General features: G+C 38.2%; 1 protein-coding gene across 1 annotated transcript; it reads right to left on the reverse strand.

The window, feature by feature from the left end:
• Window positions 1-7,776: 7,776 nt before the first annotated feature.
• Window positions 7,777-8,710, reverse strand: LOC127529548 (G2/M phase-specific E3 ubiquitin-protein ligase-like). Its single transcript, XM_051933387.1, has 2 exons — window positions 8,512-8,710; window positions 7,777-7,983 (listed from the first exon to the last, which is right to left on the reverse strand). Exons 1-2 carry the CDS (start codon window positions 8,653-8,655, stop codon window positions 7,807-7,809), a joined length of 321 nt encoding a protein of 106 aa, XP_051789347.1. The 5' UTR covers window positions 8,656-8,710; the 3' UTR covers window positions 7,777-7,806.
• Window positions 8,711-18,666: the final 9,956 nt, after the last annotated feature.

Below are 18,666 nucleotides of genomic sequence, written 5' to 3' on the forward strand. Positions count from 1 at the left end.
AAACACAAACAAAAATAAAAACACCAACAAAAATACAGAAAGTACAAAAAAAATGTAAAACACATACAAACAATTGAAAACACAAATTAAAATAATTGAAGATAGCAAATAAAAAATTGAAAACACAAATTAAAAAGATTAGAATGCAAACAAAAAAGTGAATAAAATGCCAAACAATTTGAAAACACAAACAAAAAACTGAAAACACAAGCAAAAAATAAAAATGCAAATTAAAGTGAAAGTGCCAAAAAAAGAGAAAACGCAAGTGAAAAAGTGAAAGTGCAAACAAAATGCTGAACATGCAAATAAAAAATTGAAAGCACAAACTAAAAGAAAGTCAAAATGGAAATGACCTCGCAGGGGATGGGTGGTGGGGTGTCTGAAATGGGCGGAAAGGCCAAGGAAGTGTTGGTAACAATGTTCCATGATCCTGACGAAGTTTAGCACAACCTGTAAAGCTTCTGTTATTGGTATAAGCAGATTAAGGTTGATTAAAGTAACACTTCAGAACACATTTCAGAAGGTCTATGGTTTATCTTTCCTTTCACAGATATACATCGTGTTTGAGTTGTGCGGTAGAGTGTCTTGTGGGCTCACAGCATGATTGAGAAAAAAAATCTGTATGTTTGAATGGATTTCGAAATTGGGAGCTCTAGTGGTAAGTATAATAAATCTCTGTCTTTATTTAAATTGGCCAGTATATGTTACAAGGAGAAGATGGATGCCTAGCATGATGTTAAACCTCATCCTGGCATTCTATCACTTTTTAGTTCAGATATGTTTTGTCCGTTTTGCGGAACAGCCCTGGAAAGAAAGCCATTGTTTTGTCTGGACTGCGGCAGATCTTTGGAATGTTTATCTCACATAGAGGATGGTAAAACAACAGTTAAGGTAGAAATCTTTTTAAGTTATTCATTCATTTACATCATAAAAATGTGTTTATATGCACATATTGTTTGAATGTTTTATATTTCTTATAGATGTGTATAACAGGAATTATCAATGGACCAAGTGAAAACCACCTTATAGAGGAATATTTGAACAAAGGTTACCTGTATGAGGTGATTTTGGACTTTCTGAAAACACATCACGGAATAACCATGTGCCTCCGTACTTTAAAAAACCATCTAAAGCATCATCACTTATCAAAACGTAGTAATTTTTACTGCATGCATGTTTTGTGAGCTGAGATTCAGAGGGAGCTCAGAAAACCTTGTCGTTTATTTGGATACAGGGCTATGTTTTATCTGTTAAAGCAAAAATATTTATTATGTGTCAGAAGGCGGAGTTTAATGAAGCTAAGATGAATCCGGCTGGATCACTTTCCAGAAGAACAAGAAGATTTTGTAGAAGGAGTTACCATTCTTTAGGACCAAATTATGTTTGGCATGTTGATGGTTATGACACATTGAAACTGTATGGCTTTGCATTAAGTGGATGTATGAATGGCTTTTCCAGGAAGATTTTGTGGTTAACTTGTGGGCCAATGAACAATAATCCTGCTGTCATCGCTTCTCTTTATGTAAAATGCATATCTGACTTGGGTATTGTACCGATGCTTTTAAGAACAGATTGTGGCACAGAAAATGGTATGATGGTTGCTATGCAGTGTACTTTAAGAGCTCAACATACTGATCTTTTCTCTGGTGCTAGAAGTCTCAATTATGGAACATCTGTTGCAAATCAGAGGATCAAATCTTGGTGGTCACATTTTAGAAAACAAAGGTATTGTATAGATTAACAATATTAAATATGGTCACAATTTTGCAATTCCTTATTAGAATTGTGCTTTTTTTACATCTTTATTACATTGTCACAGTATGGTTAAACACATCTGTTTCATTCTCATCCCTTTATATAAATTTTCACAACACTCTTAAACCCACCTAATGCAATTAGGGTGGGGTTGCAGTGCCTAATTTACTGGAACTGTATACTTTTTTCATGGAACTACACACAAAGTGAGAACATGCACACTGGTAGGAATCCAGCTGTGATTCAAACCTTGAATGCTGGAATCAAGTCAAGTTGGGGAGCATGGACTTGTACAGTGCGTTGCCGCACCCACTACACAATGATACAACTCAGGATCCTGGTTTGAAACCCCCCAGGCAGACACACAGTCCAGTCCCACCCTCCGGAAATGACCCTCTATCTGCCGCAGCCAGGTGTTACGTGGGCGACCCCTTGGTCTGGTCCAGTCACTCGGGTCCCCAATAATGAGGATCTTACGAGCTGGATCACCCTCAGGGAAACGCGTCACATGGCCGTAGTGCCATAACTGATGCTCCCTCACAATGCAGGTAATGTGCATCATTTGGTACTCCATGTACAACCGTTAATTCGACACAAAGTCAAACCAATGGTACCCAAGGATTTTCTGGAGAGACACAGTACCAAAGGAGTCCAGTCTTCGTTTTAGGTCACTGGTTAGCGTCCATGTCTCGCAACCATATAGCAAGACAGGAAGCACCAGGACTCTAAAGACTTGGACCTTCGTCCTCTTGCATAGATATCTGGAGCGCCACACACCCCTTTCCAGTGACCTCATGAGCCCTCATGCTCTCCCAATCCATCTACTGACTTCATAGGAAGAGTCACAGAAACATGAATGTCACTGCCAAGGTAAGTAAACCTCTCAACAAGGTCAACACTCTGTCCGCAAACAGACACACTGCTGATGGCTGTGCCCAAGAGGTCATTAAAGGCCTGGATCTTGGTTTTTATCCAGGACACTCGCAAGCCCAGACACTCAGAGTCCTCACTCAGTCTCTCAAGCGCCCTGATCAGAGCCTCCATTGACTCCGAGAAGATCACAGCATCGCCAGCAAAGTCAAGATCTGTGAACCTTTCTTCACCAACAGATGTCCCACTGCAGCTGGACCCCACGACCTTGCCCAACACCCAGTCCATACAAGCATTGAACAGAGTAGGAGCAAGAACACACCCCTGATGAACTCCAGAATCAACTGGGAAAAAACGCAGAGGTCCTGCCTCCACTCTGCACAGCACTCACATTACCAATGTACAGGCCGGCTATGATATCCAGTAACCTCGAGGGGATCCTGCGAATCCTCAGGATGTCCCATAGGGCAGCTCGATCAACTGAGTTGAACGCTTTGTGAAAATCGACAAAGGCTGCAAAGAAACTCTGCTGATATTCGCATTTGCGCTCCATGAGAACCCTCAGTGCCAGGATGTGGTTGATGGTAGACTTCTTAGGCGTAAAACCAGACTGTTCCGGTCGCTGGTAGGTGAGCAAGTGATCACAGATCCTATTGAGGACGACCCTAGCAAGGACCTTACAAGGCACAGAGAGCAGTATTTTCCCCCTGTAGTTGCTACAATACAGGCGCTCACCCTTCCCTTTCCAGATAGGGATGACAAGTCCCGTTTTCCAGTCAGTTGGGATGATGCCAGTCTCCCAAATGGAAGCAAAGATTGCTTGCAATGCCAGGAGGACAGCCTTACCACCAGCCTGGAGAAGTTCACACCGGGTACCACAGATCCCTGCAGCCTTCACCCCCTCAGCTGGTTCACCACCTGTGCAATCTCAGTGAGATTGGGTGGTTCACATCTAATTGGAGGATCAGCCTCAAGAACCGTGGACCCAGATATATCCAACGTCCTAACCGGAGGATCAGCTTTGAACAACTGCTCAATGTAGTCAGCCCAGTGGGTCACAACTGCAGTGTCATCCATCAGCCGCCCTGACTGCGACTCTCTGAGGAACAGATTCAAATGTACGTAATGCTTCAATTCCTCTGTAAGCAGGACGTGGGTCACTAGACCACAGATGGTGTGTCACTTGCTCACAGATTCCTCTAACAGACGCCTCTTTATCTGCCCTCAGAGTCCTTGCAGCCGTCCCTCTCAGTTCCCGGTACAGAACAAAGTTGCCATTGAGCTATGCACTGCGACTCCTCTTGATGATATCCAGGGTGCCCTGCGAGATGAAACACCTCCTTCTGGGAACACCAGTAACACCAACACAACCCTCAGCAACCTTCAGGGTCTTGTCACGGAAGGTCTCCCACATCACATTAGGATCGGCAGTCGTACCCAAATCTGCAAGTTCCTCACACAAACTGTGTGCAAACGCATTAGAAACAGCCTGGTCTTAGAGTCTGGCCAAGTCCAGGCTCATTTTCCTAGTAGGTGGTAACCTACTGGACCTAAGCTGGATCCTAAGAGTAGCAACAAGTCGTCTGTGGCCAGAATTCACAAACTGGGCACTTCTGTAGACCCTGAAGTTTTGCAAGAGCCTCCAGCGTGTGCCCACGAGGATGTGATCGTCCTCCTTCACCACACCACCAGTATTGGAGTACCAAGTCCAACGATGCAGTTCAGGGCGCTGGAACCAGGATCCAGCGATTCGCAGCCCCTGACCTTTTGCAAAGTCAAGGAACATGGAGCCACTTTCACCACACCCATGGGGACCGAGACAATCCTCATAGCCAGCCCTATCGGTGCCAGTGGCTGCATTGAAGTCACCCATGACCAGAGGAGTGTCACCTCATGCGCACCCATCAACCACCGAGCGAAGCTGCGAATAAAATGTCTCCCTCACCGAGACATCACTCACCGCATTCTGAGCATACCGTGAGACAACAGACAAGGCACCCAGAGAGTGCCGCAATCTGAGTCTCATAATACGCTCGTTGAAAGGAGTGACATCGGACACCATTGGAAGAAGCCAGTCCGCTACAGGAACAGCTACTCCCCGAGTATGACAGCCATCAGACTGACCAGACCAATAAAAGCTGTATCCACCTACAGAGATCTGACCAGTCCCTGGTCTGCGCACCTCAGAGAGTGCTGCCAGTGAAATGCAGAGTTTATGCAGATCCTACGACAGCAGAGGAAGATGATCATTTTGCCGGAGAGACAAGACATTTCATTTGCCCACCCGTATGGGCCGCCTCAAATTGGGACCGAGTGCTGCCATGCAGCGGGTGACGCCTCAGCACCACACCAGTTCTGATCCCCAACAGACCTGACCCTATTGGCTCTCCAACGGTTTTGACTCTTCTGGGGATGGGGCTCCCGAGGGTTTCCCCCATTCCCTTCTTCCTGCGGAGAGCAAAAAGGAGTCCTTTCTGTAGTCTCGGAGCAGGAATCAATGAGGGAATTGTGTCAACTCATGTGCTGTCACATGTAAGAAAATAGCTAATCATATTTACATTCTGAACTTGTGTTCACTGCTGTCAAGACATGCTTCTGTCTATATAAACCAGATTTTAAACTATTGTTTTGGAATAACAAAACTGACTAACGGTTTAAAAGAGAAACTATATTCTAAAAGAGGAGAAAAATACTTATTTTATTAGGTATACAGTTAAAGTAACAAAAATAAATTAATTCCCATTTCATATATTTGATACTTTCCATTAATTTTACAGATCACAATTTTGGTTGGAGCTTTTTGAAGACCTTAAGGAATATGGCCATTTTAATGGTAGTCATGAGCATAAATGTTTGCTGCACTTTGCATTTCTTGCTGTTCTTCAGAAAGACTTGAATGAGGCCAAGATGCTCTGGAACCAGCACAGAATGAGACCTTCAAGAATGTTATCCTGTCCATCAGGTATTCCAAATGAGTTATTCAGTTTACTACACCGGTAATCAATGTTAGAGGTAACAAGTTATGGCTATGTTAGTTTGTAATACAAGTATATATTGACTGTTTTATACTGTCCTTAGCTAAACCAGCCCTTTAGCTGTAAGCTTTTTTTTTTGCTCTTAGGTTTCAAGCAAGAGATTGTGGATATGTACTGAACCTGAATTTTCTTCAGGATCTATCACCTAACTGTGAAGAAACTTCCATGTGTGGAGACATGGCCATCCAGGAATACTTAACATTAATGAAACAGCAAAATAATCTTCAGACACCACACACATGGGAATCAGCCTTTGACCTATACTTGAAGCTGAAAGAGATAGCTGATTTGTAAAGATAACTTTATTATTATTATTTTTTTTAAAACTGTCAAGTACCCAATGGTGTGTATAGTACATTACTCTGGCTCAAACAAACTAAATGTAATGCAGTTTGATAAAAGAGGATTGCGAAGAACTAGAGTCATACAACAATCATGTAAACATTTTGTAAATAATTTAACAAATTATTTCTTAACTGTAGTCTCCAAAGTTACAGAATTATACATTAGTTTAATCAATAAAGGATATCTCTATTTTACACAAATCCTTTGACTTTAGAAGCATAACGCTTGCAGATTTTCTATAACAATGTCTAATGTCTCAGACATTGTTTTGTGATTTTAAAGAAGATAGAATGTGAAACTGTTGTCCTTGCTTAAACTGAGGTTAACTACATCCATAACTAATTCACTGCATCCAAAATATTTATCCTAATATTATTAAATTTATTCTGAAGTTTTTCAGAACTCTGAACATTTTAAAACTAACCAAAATCAAGTAAAGCTTGTCAGCCTGTCTTTACATTTCACAGATTGAAAGGACTGGATCATAAGTGGAGGGGGTTGTAGAGAATTAAGGCTGGTATAGTACAATGGCGGAGACATGAAATGCTGTAACAGAGAAGGGGAGCTTGTAGTGACAGGGATTCTATTTTTAGTTCAGAGGTAAAGTGAACAATCCTTGGCACTTGTTGTCTTGCCCTTTTTTTCTAGTTCTCCGAGACAGGATTGCTTGTTTCATCTCAGGTGGTTCTTTACTCTATTTTTTGAGGGTGATTTCTCACCTCTAATTCTTTTTGGGCAAAAAGTATGTAGCATACATACCCACTCTGATGATGGTAGCTCCTAACTCTTTGTTAAAGCTTTTCAGGCTGTGTCTCTGACTGCACATTACAGTAGATTACTGTGAAATGCGTATAAACTGTAAGTGACTCAGGTTAATACTGGCCAAAACCTGGTGAATTTAAAATTCCAAAACTAACATAAAATCTAAAACTTCCATAGGTCTTATGGATTGGCAGAGTTAAGATGTTGCCACAAGTGCTGGCCACTGGCAGTAGTGACCCATTATGGTGAAAGCAAATTATTGGTCTTGGCTGCAGTCCTAATGGTGGTATAGCACAAAGGCCAGTTGCAAACATTAAAATGTCTTCTAATGAAGGGTCACAATTTTATGTGAAGCTGTAGAAAGAAGAAAAAAATAAAAGTACTTTTTTTTTCAATTACAGTAAATATTAAAAAAAAGAGTCCACAACTTCTTACAAAGACATTATAGACATTGTTTTTGGGCCTCTACGCCTTTTTAAATGTACTTTAAAACATATACAAAATAGTACTTTTCCCAAAATGTTTTAAATACTCCCTTATTTAGATAAAGCATCTCAACATTTACAAACATGTTATGGCAACTGTGAGTGTAATACACTAATATTTCATACTTCTTTAAGCAGGAGAAACATATCTTTTACCACCTTCTGCAGACTTCTTGCTAAATATCAACACAGGCATATGCACTGATAATATTGGTTAAAAATATTATTTTACTTTTTCTAACCTTCAATATCCAAGATGTAGTCTGCCCAATAGGCAGCCATTCTTCCTTCCTCATGCCTCCAGCTGCTGCCTGCCTCACTGAAATTTACCTTAAAAATATGGCTCCTGAATTGATCTTGCTTTGAGAAAAGCACATGCAGTTTACAAATACACCTGGATACTGCTTCATTTTTTTTCAAGTAGACTGAGAATGGATAATCTTTGAATCTGTGATGAAGAAAAAGAAAAAAGGTCAGGACACAAATGGGCACTTTACATAATGTTTAAAAGGCACAGCAAAGGACCAACTATTCTCAGTTGCACAAAATGTAGATTACCTTCCAATACCTTGACTGTTTCTTGTAAAAAAGTACCATTCCAGATAATCCTGAACAAGTTTCTCTCTTTCATCAACTTCTTTAACGTGGTTAAGCCATCCTGCTATCAGAAGCATTGTGCCATTTTCTTCTATAGTATTTCTCAGGATGTTGAGACTTAATGCCATTTTTATCTGGATTTAATATACAACAGGGTTATCAGATGTTCACAGACATGCACTTGCAATATTAAACACCAATATTATAAAAACATATAACATAAGAAATGTAAGGAAAAAGTATATTAAAAGCTTTTTTAAATAACTAAACCATACCCTCCCCCCAAAAATGTAACAAACTTCAGACTGTTCTCTACAAAAATGTAACATGCCACTGTGATGCAGTATTTAAAAAGGTACCTCTTTGCTGTATAAAATGGGGACATATTCCAGTCTAGTCAATGTTTGTGGATTTTGGTAATTTTCATCAGTGCAGGGGAAAGGGGCATCTGACACTTCAAATTCCTCTTATTACATGCAGGCATTGTTAATTGTTAAACCCATAATAACCAAGAGTAGGTGTGTGCTCTCTATAACTGACTGGTATCTAATGACAGAAAACACCACATTGAGGAAGAAAACCTTAGAGACCTATGTAAGAGATGAACATTCATAAAGTGGAGATCTTTTCAAACACCCCAAAATATTTAATATTAGTCATACCTTTTGGAGCATCTTGTAAATATCAGGATCTGATATATCTTCAATTGATGGAGAAATCTCACCAGTTCCCACAATATAATTCAGAAGGTTACGAGATAAAAACTGTGGGCCAGGACCAGCATGGATAAGTGATATAGCAATCATTCTTCCAATGGTAAAGTACTCATCATTGGCAAGGGCTTTAAAAAAAGGAGCTGTAAATCAGTATGCTCTGCTAAAAGGAATATACAAGTCCCATCCATCCATCCATTATCCAACCCGCTATATCCTAACTTAAAACATAAGATAATGAAATTCCATATTGCTAATATATAAATATGTCTCAGAAACCAGTTTAATTTCTATAAGATACAAATTAGATATAGTGTTAAACCCAGTCTAAAAAACAAAACATAAGTACAAGGAAAAAGTCTAGAAAAGTCATACTTTTTATTTATGTAGGCTTTAGTTTTCTTAATGTCTTTCTTATGCAAATTTGGGCAAAACCAAAAAAAAAACACTGTCCGTGTTAAAGCTGCACTCTTGCATACTTACCTGCTTTGTCACACCTTAAATATTTTTCACTTACTTTGCCTTCAAAAATTCTTCAATACTGTAAATCCTGAATTAACAGCTGATGAAACTCTGTTTTTGGTCCACCTGCATCAACTGCATGTTCAGTATTGCCAGAATCGTACATTTTACCAACATAGTATAAGTGGGATTATAAGTGCTTCATCTCAACCCACGGAGAGCTCCATCCCAGATATCTCCACAATTTATATTAAATCTTGACACCTTGTTAGACTGAATTTGTTTGGCAAGTTCAGCCAAGATTTCTTCCACTGGAATATTGTGCTCTGTTAACCTACTGAATGACAGATATAGAAGAATAAACAATTAACTAAAAGAGCACACGCAAATTTAGATTAGATATACTTTATTAATCCCCAAGAGAAAATCTGAATGCATACTACGACAAAACATAAAACAAAGAATAAAATGCAGAGATGTTGACTCAAAGTAAAATATAAGACAATACAGTAAAACCATATAATAAATATTATGATAAAAATAACCAGTAAATTGAAGTTTGTTCTAATTTACTATGGCTTTTGTCAGGAGTGAAGGAAGGGACACATTGGCAAGTTCCTCCCAACATTATCAATCCTACTTCCTGCAGTTCAGGTCTGTGGGGTTATCCCTCATTAAGGGTCAACTTAAACTCTTCAGTTAGCCTCATATGTGCATCATCAGGAAGAGACTGAAACAATGTCTGTGATAATAGGCTGCAAGTCATTTGTGGTATTTTAAATATAAATTTGTAATAAATATTAAGTATTTCCTAACCCACTTTAAACCTTACCATTCCACAATTTCCACAGACTCCTGTTCTGTTGTGCTATCTTCATCTTCAATAAGGATTGATGCATACACCTCAGTATAATTTCTAAATTAAAGAAATACATGTATTTAGAATCTCATGGCTTTGTTAAAATAATTTAAACATTTCTCTATATCAGGAAATAAAACAAAATATACATTGCAATCTTAAATTCTATATTATACTAATTACTAATCTGTTTATACCAATTACAGAGGTTTTACAGGTTGCGCCAAACTTCATCAGGATCATGGAATATTGTTATCAACACTTTCTTGGCTTTTCTGCCCATTTCACACACCCCACCGCCCCTCACCTGTGAGGTCATTTCCATTTTGAATTTCTTTTAGTTTGTGTTTTCAATATTTTGTTTGCACTTTCACTTTTTTACTTGCGTTTTCTCTTTTTTTTGAGCTTTCACTTTAATTTGCATTTTTATTGTTTTGCTTGTGCTTTCAGTTTTTTGATTGTTTTCAAATTGTTTGCATTTTATTCACTTTTTTGTTTGCATTCTTATCTTTTTAATTTGTGTTTTTTATTTGCTATTTCCAATTATTTTAATTTGTGTTTTCAATTGTTTGTATGTGTTTTTAATTTTTTTTTGTAATTTCTGTATTTTTGTTGGTGCTTTTATTTTTGTTTGTGTTTTGCCCTTCAGGGCCAACATAGAATAGGGATGGGACAGCAGCAATGGGCTTAAAATTTCACCCATGAGGTAACTGTAGATATAAAAAAAAAACTTTTGACACTCAATTTTATGATTAGTCATTATCTCTGCTTAGTTTCTTTTTGGTTTCGATTCGAGCTTGTGATTTTTTATTTAGATTTTTGTTTTGTTGCTGTGTGGTAAGTCTTATGGGTTTGACTGTTTTTTGACCCTGATAGCACATCTTCTCTCGGTTTTCCTACAGAAAACCCTATACTGCAAGCTTGCTGTCAGTACTGATTTTTTTTATCACTTACAAAAGCTTATGTTGGTTGTGATGCAAATAAATAATTTTTAAGTGAAAGGTTTAAATTAAGAATCCCTATCTGATTGCTGTTAGTGTTACCAAGAACCAGGATTTATTCATTTCTTTTCTAGATGCAGTCCATTAAGGGCATGGGAGGACGGTCTTGTGAAGCCCTCTATTGATGGGTCAATGTAAAGTAAAAGATCACCCCAGTGAGCAAGCAGCTTGCCATCAGAGGTCACTTGAGTTGAGTCCACAGGAAACAATTGAACCAGTAAGACCTTTAAGAGGTTACAGGTAACAGTTAAGTAGTTGTGTTTGACATTTCTTCCTATTTCCCATTAAGAAAAGAACCTGAGAGATTAGTTGGTCCCTTTTGTGTTCAATGTATGTCATAGGTAATCTGATAACACAATTAAACTGAGAAATTTTAAGAATTTGTGTTGTCCAAATTTACAAAGAATGTACATGATAACCCTTGTAGGGAATGCCATATTATTAGTCACTTGAAGTGCATCTTTCATGATTTTATGGCCATTTCTGATCTCCAGGCTCTTTCACAGAAAATCATCAGGAGGTGTTCTAATGTCTACAAGGTTCAAGGAGATAATTCAGATCAACAAAACAATACCTTAACCTTAAAAGTTATTTCTGACAAATAAGGCCCAAGATCTAACATGTTATAAATTAAAATATAAAATGGCATGTAGCTAGTTAGCTTGTAGACATCTGCCTTACTTGTAGCTGATGATAAAATAAATAAAATAATACTTTATAAAATGTAGCTAAATAGCTAATTGTAGCACCAGTGAGTGATGACATGCTGCATTTTGGTCAAACATATAATAATTCCACACCACTGAAGAAATATAATCTCCCCAGCACAATCCTGAATCTATTCCAAGATTTTTTCTCACGTTTGGCACACCTTCACTGAATTGCACCAAGAGGACATCCTCATTATATGTTCAAATCACCTCAACCTTCTCTTCTAAATTCAGACCAGTAGTAGTTCTACTCCAGCATCCTCTTTTATGATTGACTTCCCTTCTCAGTCATGTAAATTGAGCAGCAAAATGCCACACGTGAACTTCATTTCAGCCATTTGCCCATTTGCACTCATATTTTTTTCTGTCACCACTTAGACCACCTGATCAGTAGGAATGCTGATTGAATGCTGATTTGACACCTGTTTGCAATATCGAGCAGCAACTTGTGTACCAATGGTGTGAGGCTGCCGTGAAAAAGTGTGTGGCTTTACTCAAAGTTTAGTTTTTATACATCTCGAAGTGAGCATGGGAACGGGCGTACGTAACATTTTTGTGTGTACGCACCATTTATACATGGGGACCCCAGTGTTCTCCATGTGTGAAATAAATACCTCTAAATTGTGTCTCAAGTCACTAACCATTCCTTTTCTACAACTCTGACCTGGGATTGGCTACTGTATTATGTCTTGGTCTGTCCAACTTGATATGTTACAAATGTGGAAATCACCAAGACATGATGATAGGACGCAGAAAGTGAAGTGCTCAGATTAGGATTCAAACCCAGGTCCTGAAGCTATGAGACAAATGATGATGAACTGATGTCTCTTCTAGGGCTGGTTCTACATACAGTATGTATGTTGTATTTGTGTATGTAGCATTTGTGCATCATGTGCTCTGAGATGAAGTAGTGTTTCTTCCAGGATTAGATCCAATTTTGCACGTTATACTGCAAGAATCGTAGGTTACACAGTACACTGTATGATACAGACAGAGTTTTTTTCCTTTCCCACAGACATACAGTAGGTCTAAGTGCTCTTTTATACCTCCTAAGGTTGTTTTATAGTGTACTGAAGTTATGCAACCATCACTTTGACTTTTCTATGCCAATCTGGATATACTGTATGGCTCAACTGAGGATATTATTGGACACTACAAACTTGACACTCTTCTGGAATATCCCTGAAAAAGGAAGAGTTCTCACTCTCCTCCATGGTAGTTTTTTCTGGGCATCAGCTTGTGTTGCACAAGCAGGTATAGCAAATATATTACAGGATATACAGTATATTATTTACAAACAAACACACACACACACACACACACACACACACATATATATATATATATATATATATATATATATATATATATATATATATATATATATATATATATATAAAAGTATATTGTTACAGTTCATTACATCATTTCATAAGGGGTTCCTAGAAAGAACCTATGTGGTAACAAGGAATGGCTTTCAAGGAAAAACTAAAAGCCCAAAGAAAGAGGTGCTGTCCAGAAAGCCAACTGGGACAGGAGGATGGAAAGATTCACCCCATTAAGCCTTTCTAGAGTTTATATCACTTCCTGAGAATTCACTCTTGAAGAAGATGGAAAGGGGCACAAGTCCTATGGTGTCCGTTTCCTTCTGGGTGCCACACAAAAAGCAAATCCATCTTAGCTTTTGTCAAGTAAAATAAAAAGGAAAGGTTGGCCAAGTTTTAATAACTAGGACTGAAATCTTGGACAAAGGAACTAGAAAACTGCTTTATGATAATTGTGTTTTGATGTATTTATTGACAAGAATTTGGATCCAGCCTTTCCTTATGATGTATGGAAAAATAATGGTGCTTTATTAGTGCTCCATTCTCCAGTTCTATTCTAGCCAAATTGACACTGTTCTTCATCTTTTACGCATGGAACAAAAGAAGCACACACAGATTGATGAGAATGACATCAGCCATCTCCGGTTGGGATTTCCTCTTTCCTAGGAACAGGAATGGAACAAGGAATTCCAGTCCCCACAATTCATTCTTAAATCATAAGGCTTTTATATTTGAATCTCACTGTCTGTCTCTTTACATATACAGTAGACCCCCACGAAGTTGCGGTTCAGGGTTCGCGGACTCAGTCGTTCGCTGATTTTTCCTTAGAACCTAACTATTAATTGTTAGTGGAAAGTGCAAATATCCTCCGCAATTTTTTATGGCTTTTTTCGTGGCAATACTGTGCTGTAGAGAGAACAGGAAGCAACCACTGAGGAAAACATGGTTTGGGATGGTGAAAGTAGTCAATCCAAGAGCGTTATTCATTTCTCCTTGCTGTTGATTGACTGCTGCCCTGTGACGCATCTCCAGCTGAGTGTCCTTGTGTTTTCCATTTTGTTATTGTATTCATTTTGTTATTCTTAAACATACAAGATATTGCCGAAATGCCCTGCACCTTCTAAGGCTTCTGACACTGAGCCTAAGTGCCAGAAGAAGTTTAAAACAGTCCAGGAGGAGGTTGAACTACTGGATTTTCTCTGGGAACTTAAAAAGTTATGCTGCAGTAGCGTGCCACTATGGCATTAATGAAAGCACCACACTCTACATAAAGAAGAATGAAGCAGCGATCTGGAGTACTGTATCTGTAAGTTTCTGTGATAGTGCCAAAAGGTAATGACTGTAAGGAATAAAAATATTGTCAGGATGGGATCTGCCTTGGCTTTGTGGATCACCAACTGCAGTAACCGGTATTTTACATTCTAGCACCGCGGGAGACATAGCAGTACAGTACTGTACAGTATACGGGTTTACCTTTACATTCTATTTTTAGGTAATGTATTAAGGTAATTTTTTAGGTAAGGTATTAATGTATTAAGCTGAGTTTGCAATGAAATTAAAGTGCTTTGGGGCATACTATATTTAGGGTTTAAACTACAAAAATAGGCATTTAAAAGGCATTTTTTTAACCACATCCAAAAGTCGTGGTTTTTCATAATTCACAGGTACTCTAGGAATGTAACCTCTGAGAATTTTGGGGGTGTACTGTATTTATATATACAGTATGTATGTATAGATATATAGATATGGTCATGTGTGTGCACCATTAATGGCCTTGGTGATAGGCATTATCTGCCAGACCAGGGGTTGGCGCTGTGTGCTAATGCCTTCTCTTTTTTTCTCTCTGCAGAATGGAAGATTGACAGCTACTCCATCGCTGACATCACTTCCATTGTCTGTCCTCATGGACCCTCCCCTTCCTGCCTCCTGACCTCTTAATCCACAAAACCACCATCTTGATCCCAGCTTGAAATTAAACTCAGGTCTGCAAAGACAACTCCACTTTTATTAAGTGTTGTTTTTTATTTTTTAAAATCCAGTTATAAAGGATTGCCAAGGTGGTGCGTTTGTCATATCTTTTTACTATACAGTAATCCCTCCTCCATCGCGGGGGTTGCGTTCCAGAGCCACCCGCGAAATAAGAAAATCCGCGAAGTAGAAACCATATGTTTATATGGTTATTTTTATATACTGTATTTTAAGCCCTTATAAACTCTCCCACACTATTATAAACATTTCACGCACAATTATACAGCATAAACCCTTTGTATTCTCTTAGATATTAGGTAAGATTCATTGAAATTATGTATGTAAACACAGTTTACATACAGTAAAACCTAAATATTATTTTAAAGATATCGAGCGTCTCCGATATCACATATGTTACAGCCATTACGACAGACAGGCCACCAGCAATAAATACGTACAATGCAAGAAAAATTGTATACAGTAAAATGTGTGTACAGTGACACTAAACTATGTACATGTAATAAGTACTGTACATAAATAATTAATTATGGTTACTCACCAACAATGACACGACGACTTGTCCGATAACGATGAGTTTAATTTTACTGCACAACAAAGAATAGCGTTACAGCTCTTCTAAAGGAGCCTCTTCAGGCGACTGTTTAGCACCGCCGTTGTTCTTCTTCCATCACTCTTCAATCCAAATCCCTAAAGCAGATTCCATCCAGACTACTGCCTTAAAACGTCCACTTGCAACTCATTTTGCGCCCTGGTTAAAAGACACTGCGGCCGTAGATCTTATATGCTTTTCCTCCTTTTTAAATAAAAAGAATCGTGGACTCATTTATGCTGTAATGGTTTCCTGCAGCGGTGTAGCTGTTTCCTTCCTTCAACATATCCAAAACTTTTACCTTTTCTGCAATCATTTGCATCTTCTGTTGGCGCTTGTGCACGTTAATGCAACATGAGTGAGATTAGACTTCCTGGTTAATGCAGCACTTTGTCGCTGAGCCAATCAGCAGCACACAGGAACTTAACCGCGTGCTCTGATTGGGTAGCTTCTCAGCCATCCGCCAATAGCGTCGCTTGTTTCAATTCAAATGCGTCCCTTGTTTGAATTCAAATGGGCAAATCAACCGAGGAAGCACACGTACTGTAGACCTCAGACATCCGCGAAGCAGTGAAAAATCCGCGATATATATTCACATATGTTTACATTTAAAATCCGCGATGGAGTTAAGCCGCGAAAGACGAAGCGCGATATAGCGAGGGATCACTGTATATTGTATATATTTATAATTTTATTTGGTTGGGGAGTATACCCATTGAGCTACAACATCTGTAGACCTAGCTTAGGAGCAAGACATACATGTGTCCTCCCAGACCTGTGATTTTCTGGACAACAAGTTCTTTATAACAGAAGTTTCGTCATTAAATGGGATATCTTATGGCTCCTCAAACCTCTTTCACAAACTTTACTTATTTTTTCCCAGTTCTTGCAATGTATAATATAGGCAGTATACATAAAGCTATAATTGTATTTTGCACAGAAGGCTATATTGTAATTAAAAATCCATACAATTTAAAGGAGCAGTGGAAGGCTGAAAATGTTAAGTTTTTTATTCTAGCTCTCCTTTGCTTTAAACTGATGTTCCCGTCTGATTCGGTTCAGTGTTGCTTTCTGTAACATGGAACAGTGTGCAAAGAACTCATGGTTCATGAATAAAAAACATCTAAAAGAGTAGACTGCACAGCGATTTGAAGCAAACACTAAGTACAGGAAGCAAAGAGGGAATTACAGTCAGCACCACCTTGAAAGTAACTATTGTAATTTATTCTTCACCTGCCTGGGGCATTTGAAAAGCAATATGGAGTTTGGATTGCAGTTGCTTAAAAATTTAAGATGCTTCTGAACTATTGCTTTGATAGCAGGCTTATTGTAGTCTGTAGTGAACATCTGTAACATGCACAACATCAAAAGTGAATTTTATGTTTTTAAGCTTTGACTTTTGTCTTGCTAAGTGTCCATCATGCTTGCCATACAGAGAACATTTTGTTTTTTTTTTTTACCTTTTTAAATAAAAGCATACCATTTCTTTGCTTTGGCCCCATGATACTCTATAGACACAATGCAAGAACATGCTTGAAAAATAGAATTTAAAATGTTGTAAATAGTATTGCAGCAAAATAAGTGTTGATCCTAATTATTAAATTACCGGTTAAAGTTTCTGTTTTGTTCATTGTATAGCTTAGGGATATGCTGGGAGAAGAAAATATGTTATAAATCTCATGGTTGCAACAACCTTTTTCAGTTGTAGTAAATGCTTAGGATTAGGAATCATGATAATAAATAAAATAAATAAATAAATAAATCCCCTGGAGAACATGTGATTCCTGTAAATTAATGTAGAGCTAATGTTCACAGACTACTGAGTTCAGGTGCTATCAGGTGATGTGAGCAGCAGAATAGAGGCAATTAATTACTGTGAAGAGATGACATATTCTGGCAAATCTGTTTCATGTTAATTTGTAGTGATGGGCCTGTTTATATTTGGATATTTAAGGGAAGCAAGCAACTTCCAGTACTTAACAGAATTTTTAATTGCTATTATATCATCCACCCTTCCATTTTCTAAAGCCTCTTTTTCCTGTACGGTTGAGGGGAAGTCAGTGATTTTGTTGTACAGAATAAGCTCTTGGTCAAAATATTTAAGACAAAAAAATGTTATGACTTTAAACAACCGGGATCTGTTGTGATATTAACACATCAACTATGGTTAATTAATTAATCAAATGTTTATTTTTATCAAGGTGATTTTTTATGAGAAAAAAAGGCGGTAAAGATGTTCATTTTTCAGTTACTAGAAGGGCACAAAGGTAAATTTTCAGAAACTGTATATCTGAGAGAATCTTTCATTCATAGGTCTACTCCAGCCAGCTGGAGAAGAAAGAAAAAGTTTCATCCTTTTCTCCAGTGGTGATTTCTGTATGAAAATTCTGGTGGGACCACACAGTCCAGGCAGTAGGGCCATAGCCATCCTTTTAAAACATGGAGAGGCTGTGTGAGTGTGTATTGGCTTGTGCTTGTGTGTACACATGTGTGTGTGAGTGTGAGTTAATGAGTGATTGAGTGAGACGGTGGAGGGAGAGTGAGGGAAAAAATTAAGAAATTAAAGAGCAGAACATATGAGATCCATTCATCTTCTTGAATCCATTGACCTGAGTATGTCGCTGCCAGCAATCCTTGGGAAGTATCCTAGCTTGGATTGGCTAACGAAATTAAGAAAAGTGACCCTAAATTGTGTTGCCCTGACCCCAAGTGAGCCATTTGAGGCAGAGCTGGCATCATGAATGTGCGGGTAGAAGAAAGATCACTGGAGCAATATGGAAGATTAGTCACAAGAGATAGAAAGGAAGAGTCACAGTGCTTCATAATTTGTACAACTACCAGCACCAGTGATGAGAAAATCTTGGCCAAATAATGTCATAAAAAATGAAACAAAACTGAAGATCTATCAAATTTATTTTCTCATAGAGTACTGTATTAAAAGATATTCAACATTAAATGCTTAACACCAAAAAACAGAAACACAAATGAATATTGAAATTTGTTATCTTTGAATAATAGGGCAAAGTACTAAAGCATTTGTACCTACAAACATAAGTAATTGATGTGATTCATGATTCGTGATGACAACAATCGCTCTAAAACAGTGAAACATGCAAGTGTACCCATGGTTTAAATTGCAAAACAGAAAATCTAGCAATGGTTGCTTAAA

This window comes from Erpetoichthys calabaricus, chromosome 11 (assembly GCF_900747795.2).
Source record: "Erpetoichthys calabaricus chromosome 11, fErpCal1.3, whole genome shotgun sequence".
Taxonomy (NCBI): Eukaryota; Metazoa; Chordata; class Cladistia; order Polypteriformes; family Polypteridae; genus Erpetoichthys; species Erpetoichthys calabaricus.

What these genes read in the sequence shown, in the direction of transcription:
- LOC127529548 (XM_051933387.1), bottom strand. Translation starts at nt 8,655, where the DNA reads ATGATTGCTATATCACTTATCCATGCTGGTCCTGGCCCACAGTTTTTA. An exon ending in TTTACAAGATGCTCCAAAAG is followed by an intron (nt 7,984 to 8,511) that starts GTATGACTAATA and finishes TATTAAATCCAG; the next exon opens with ATAAAAATGGCATTAAGTCT.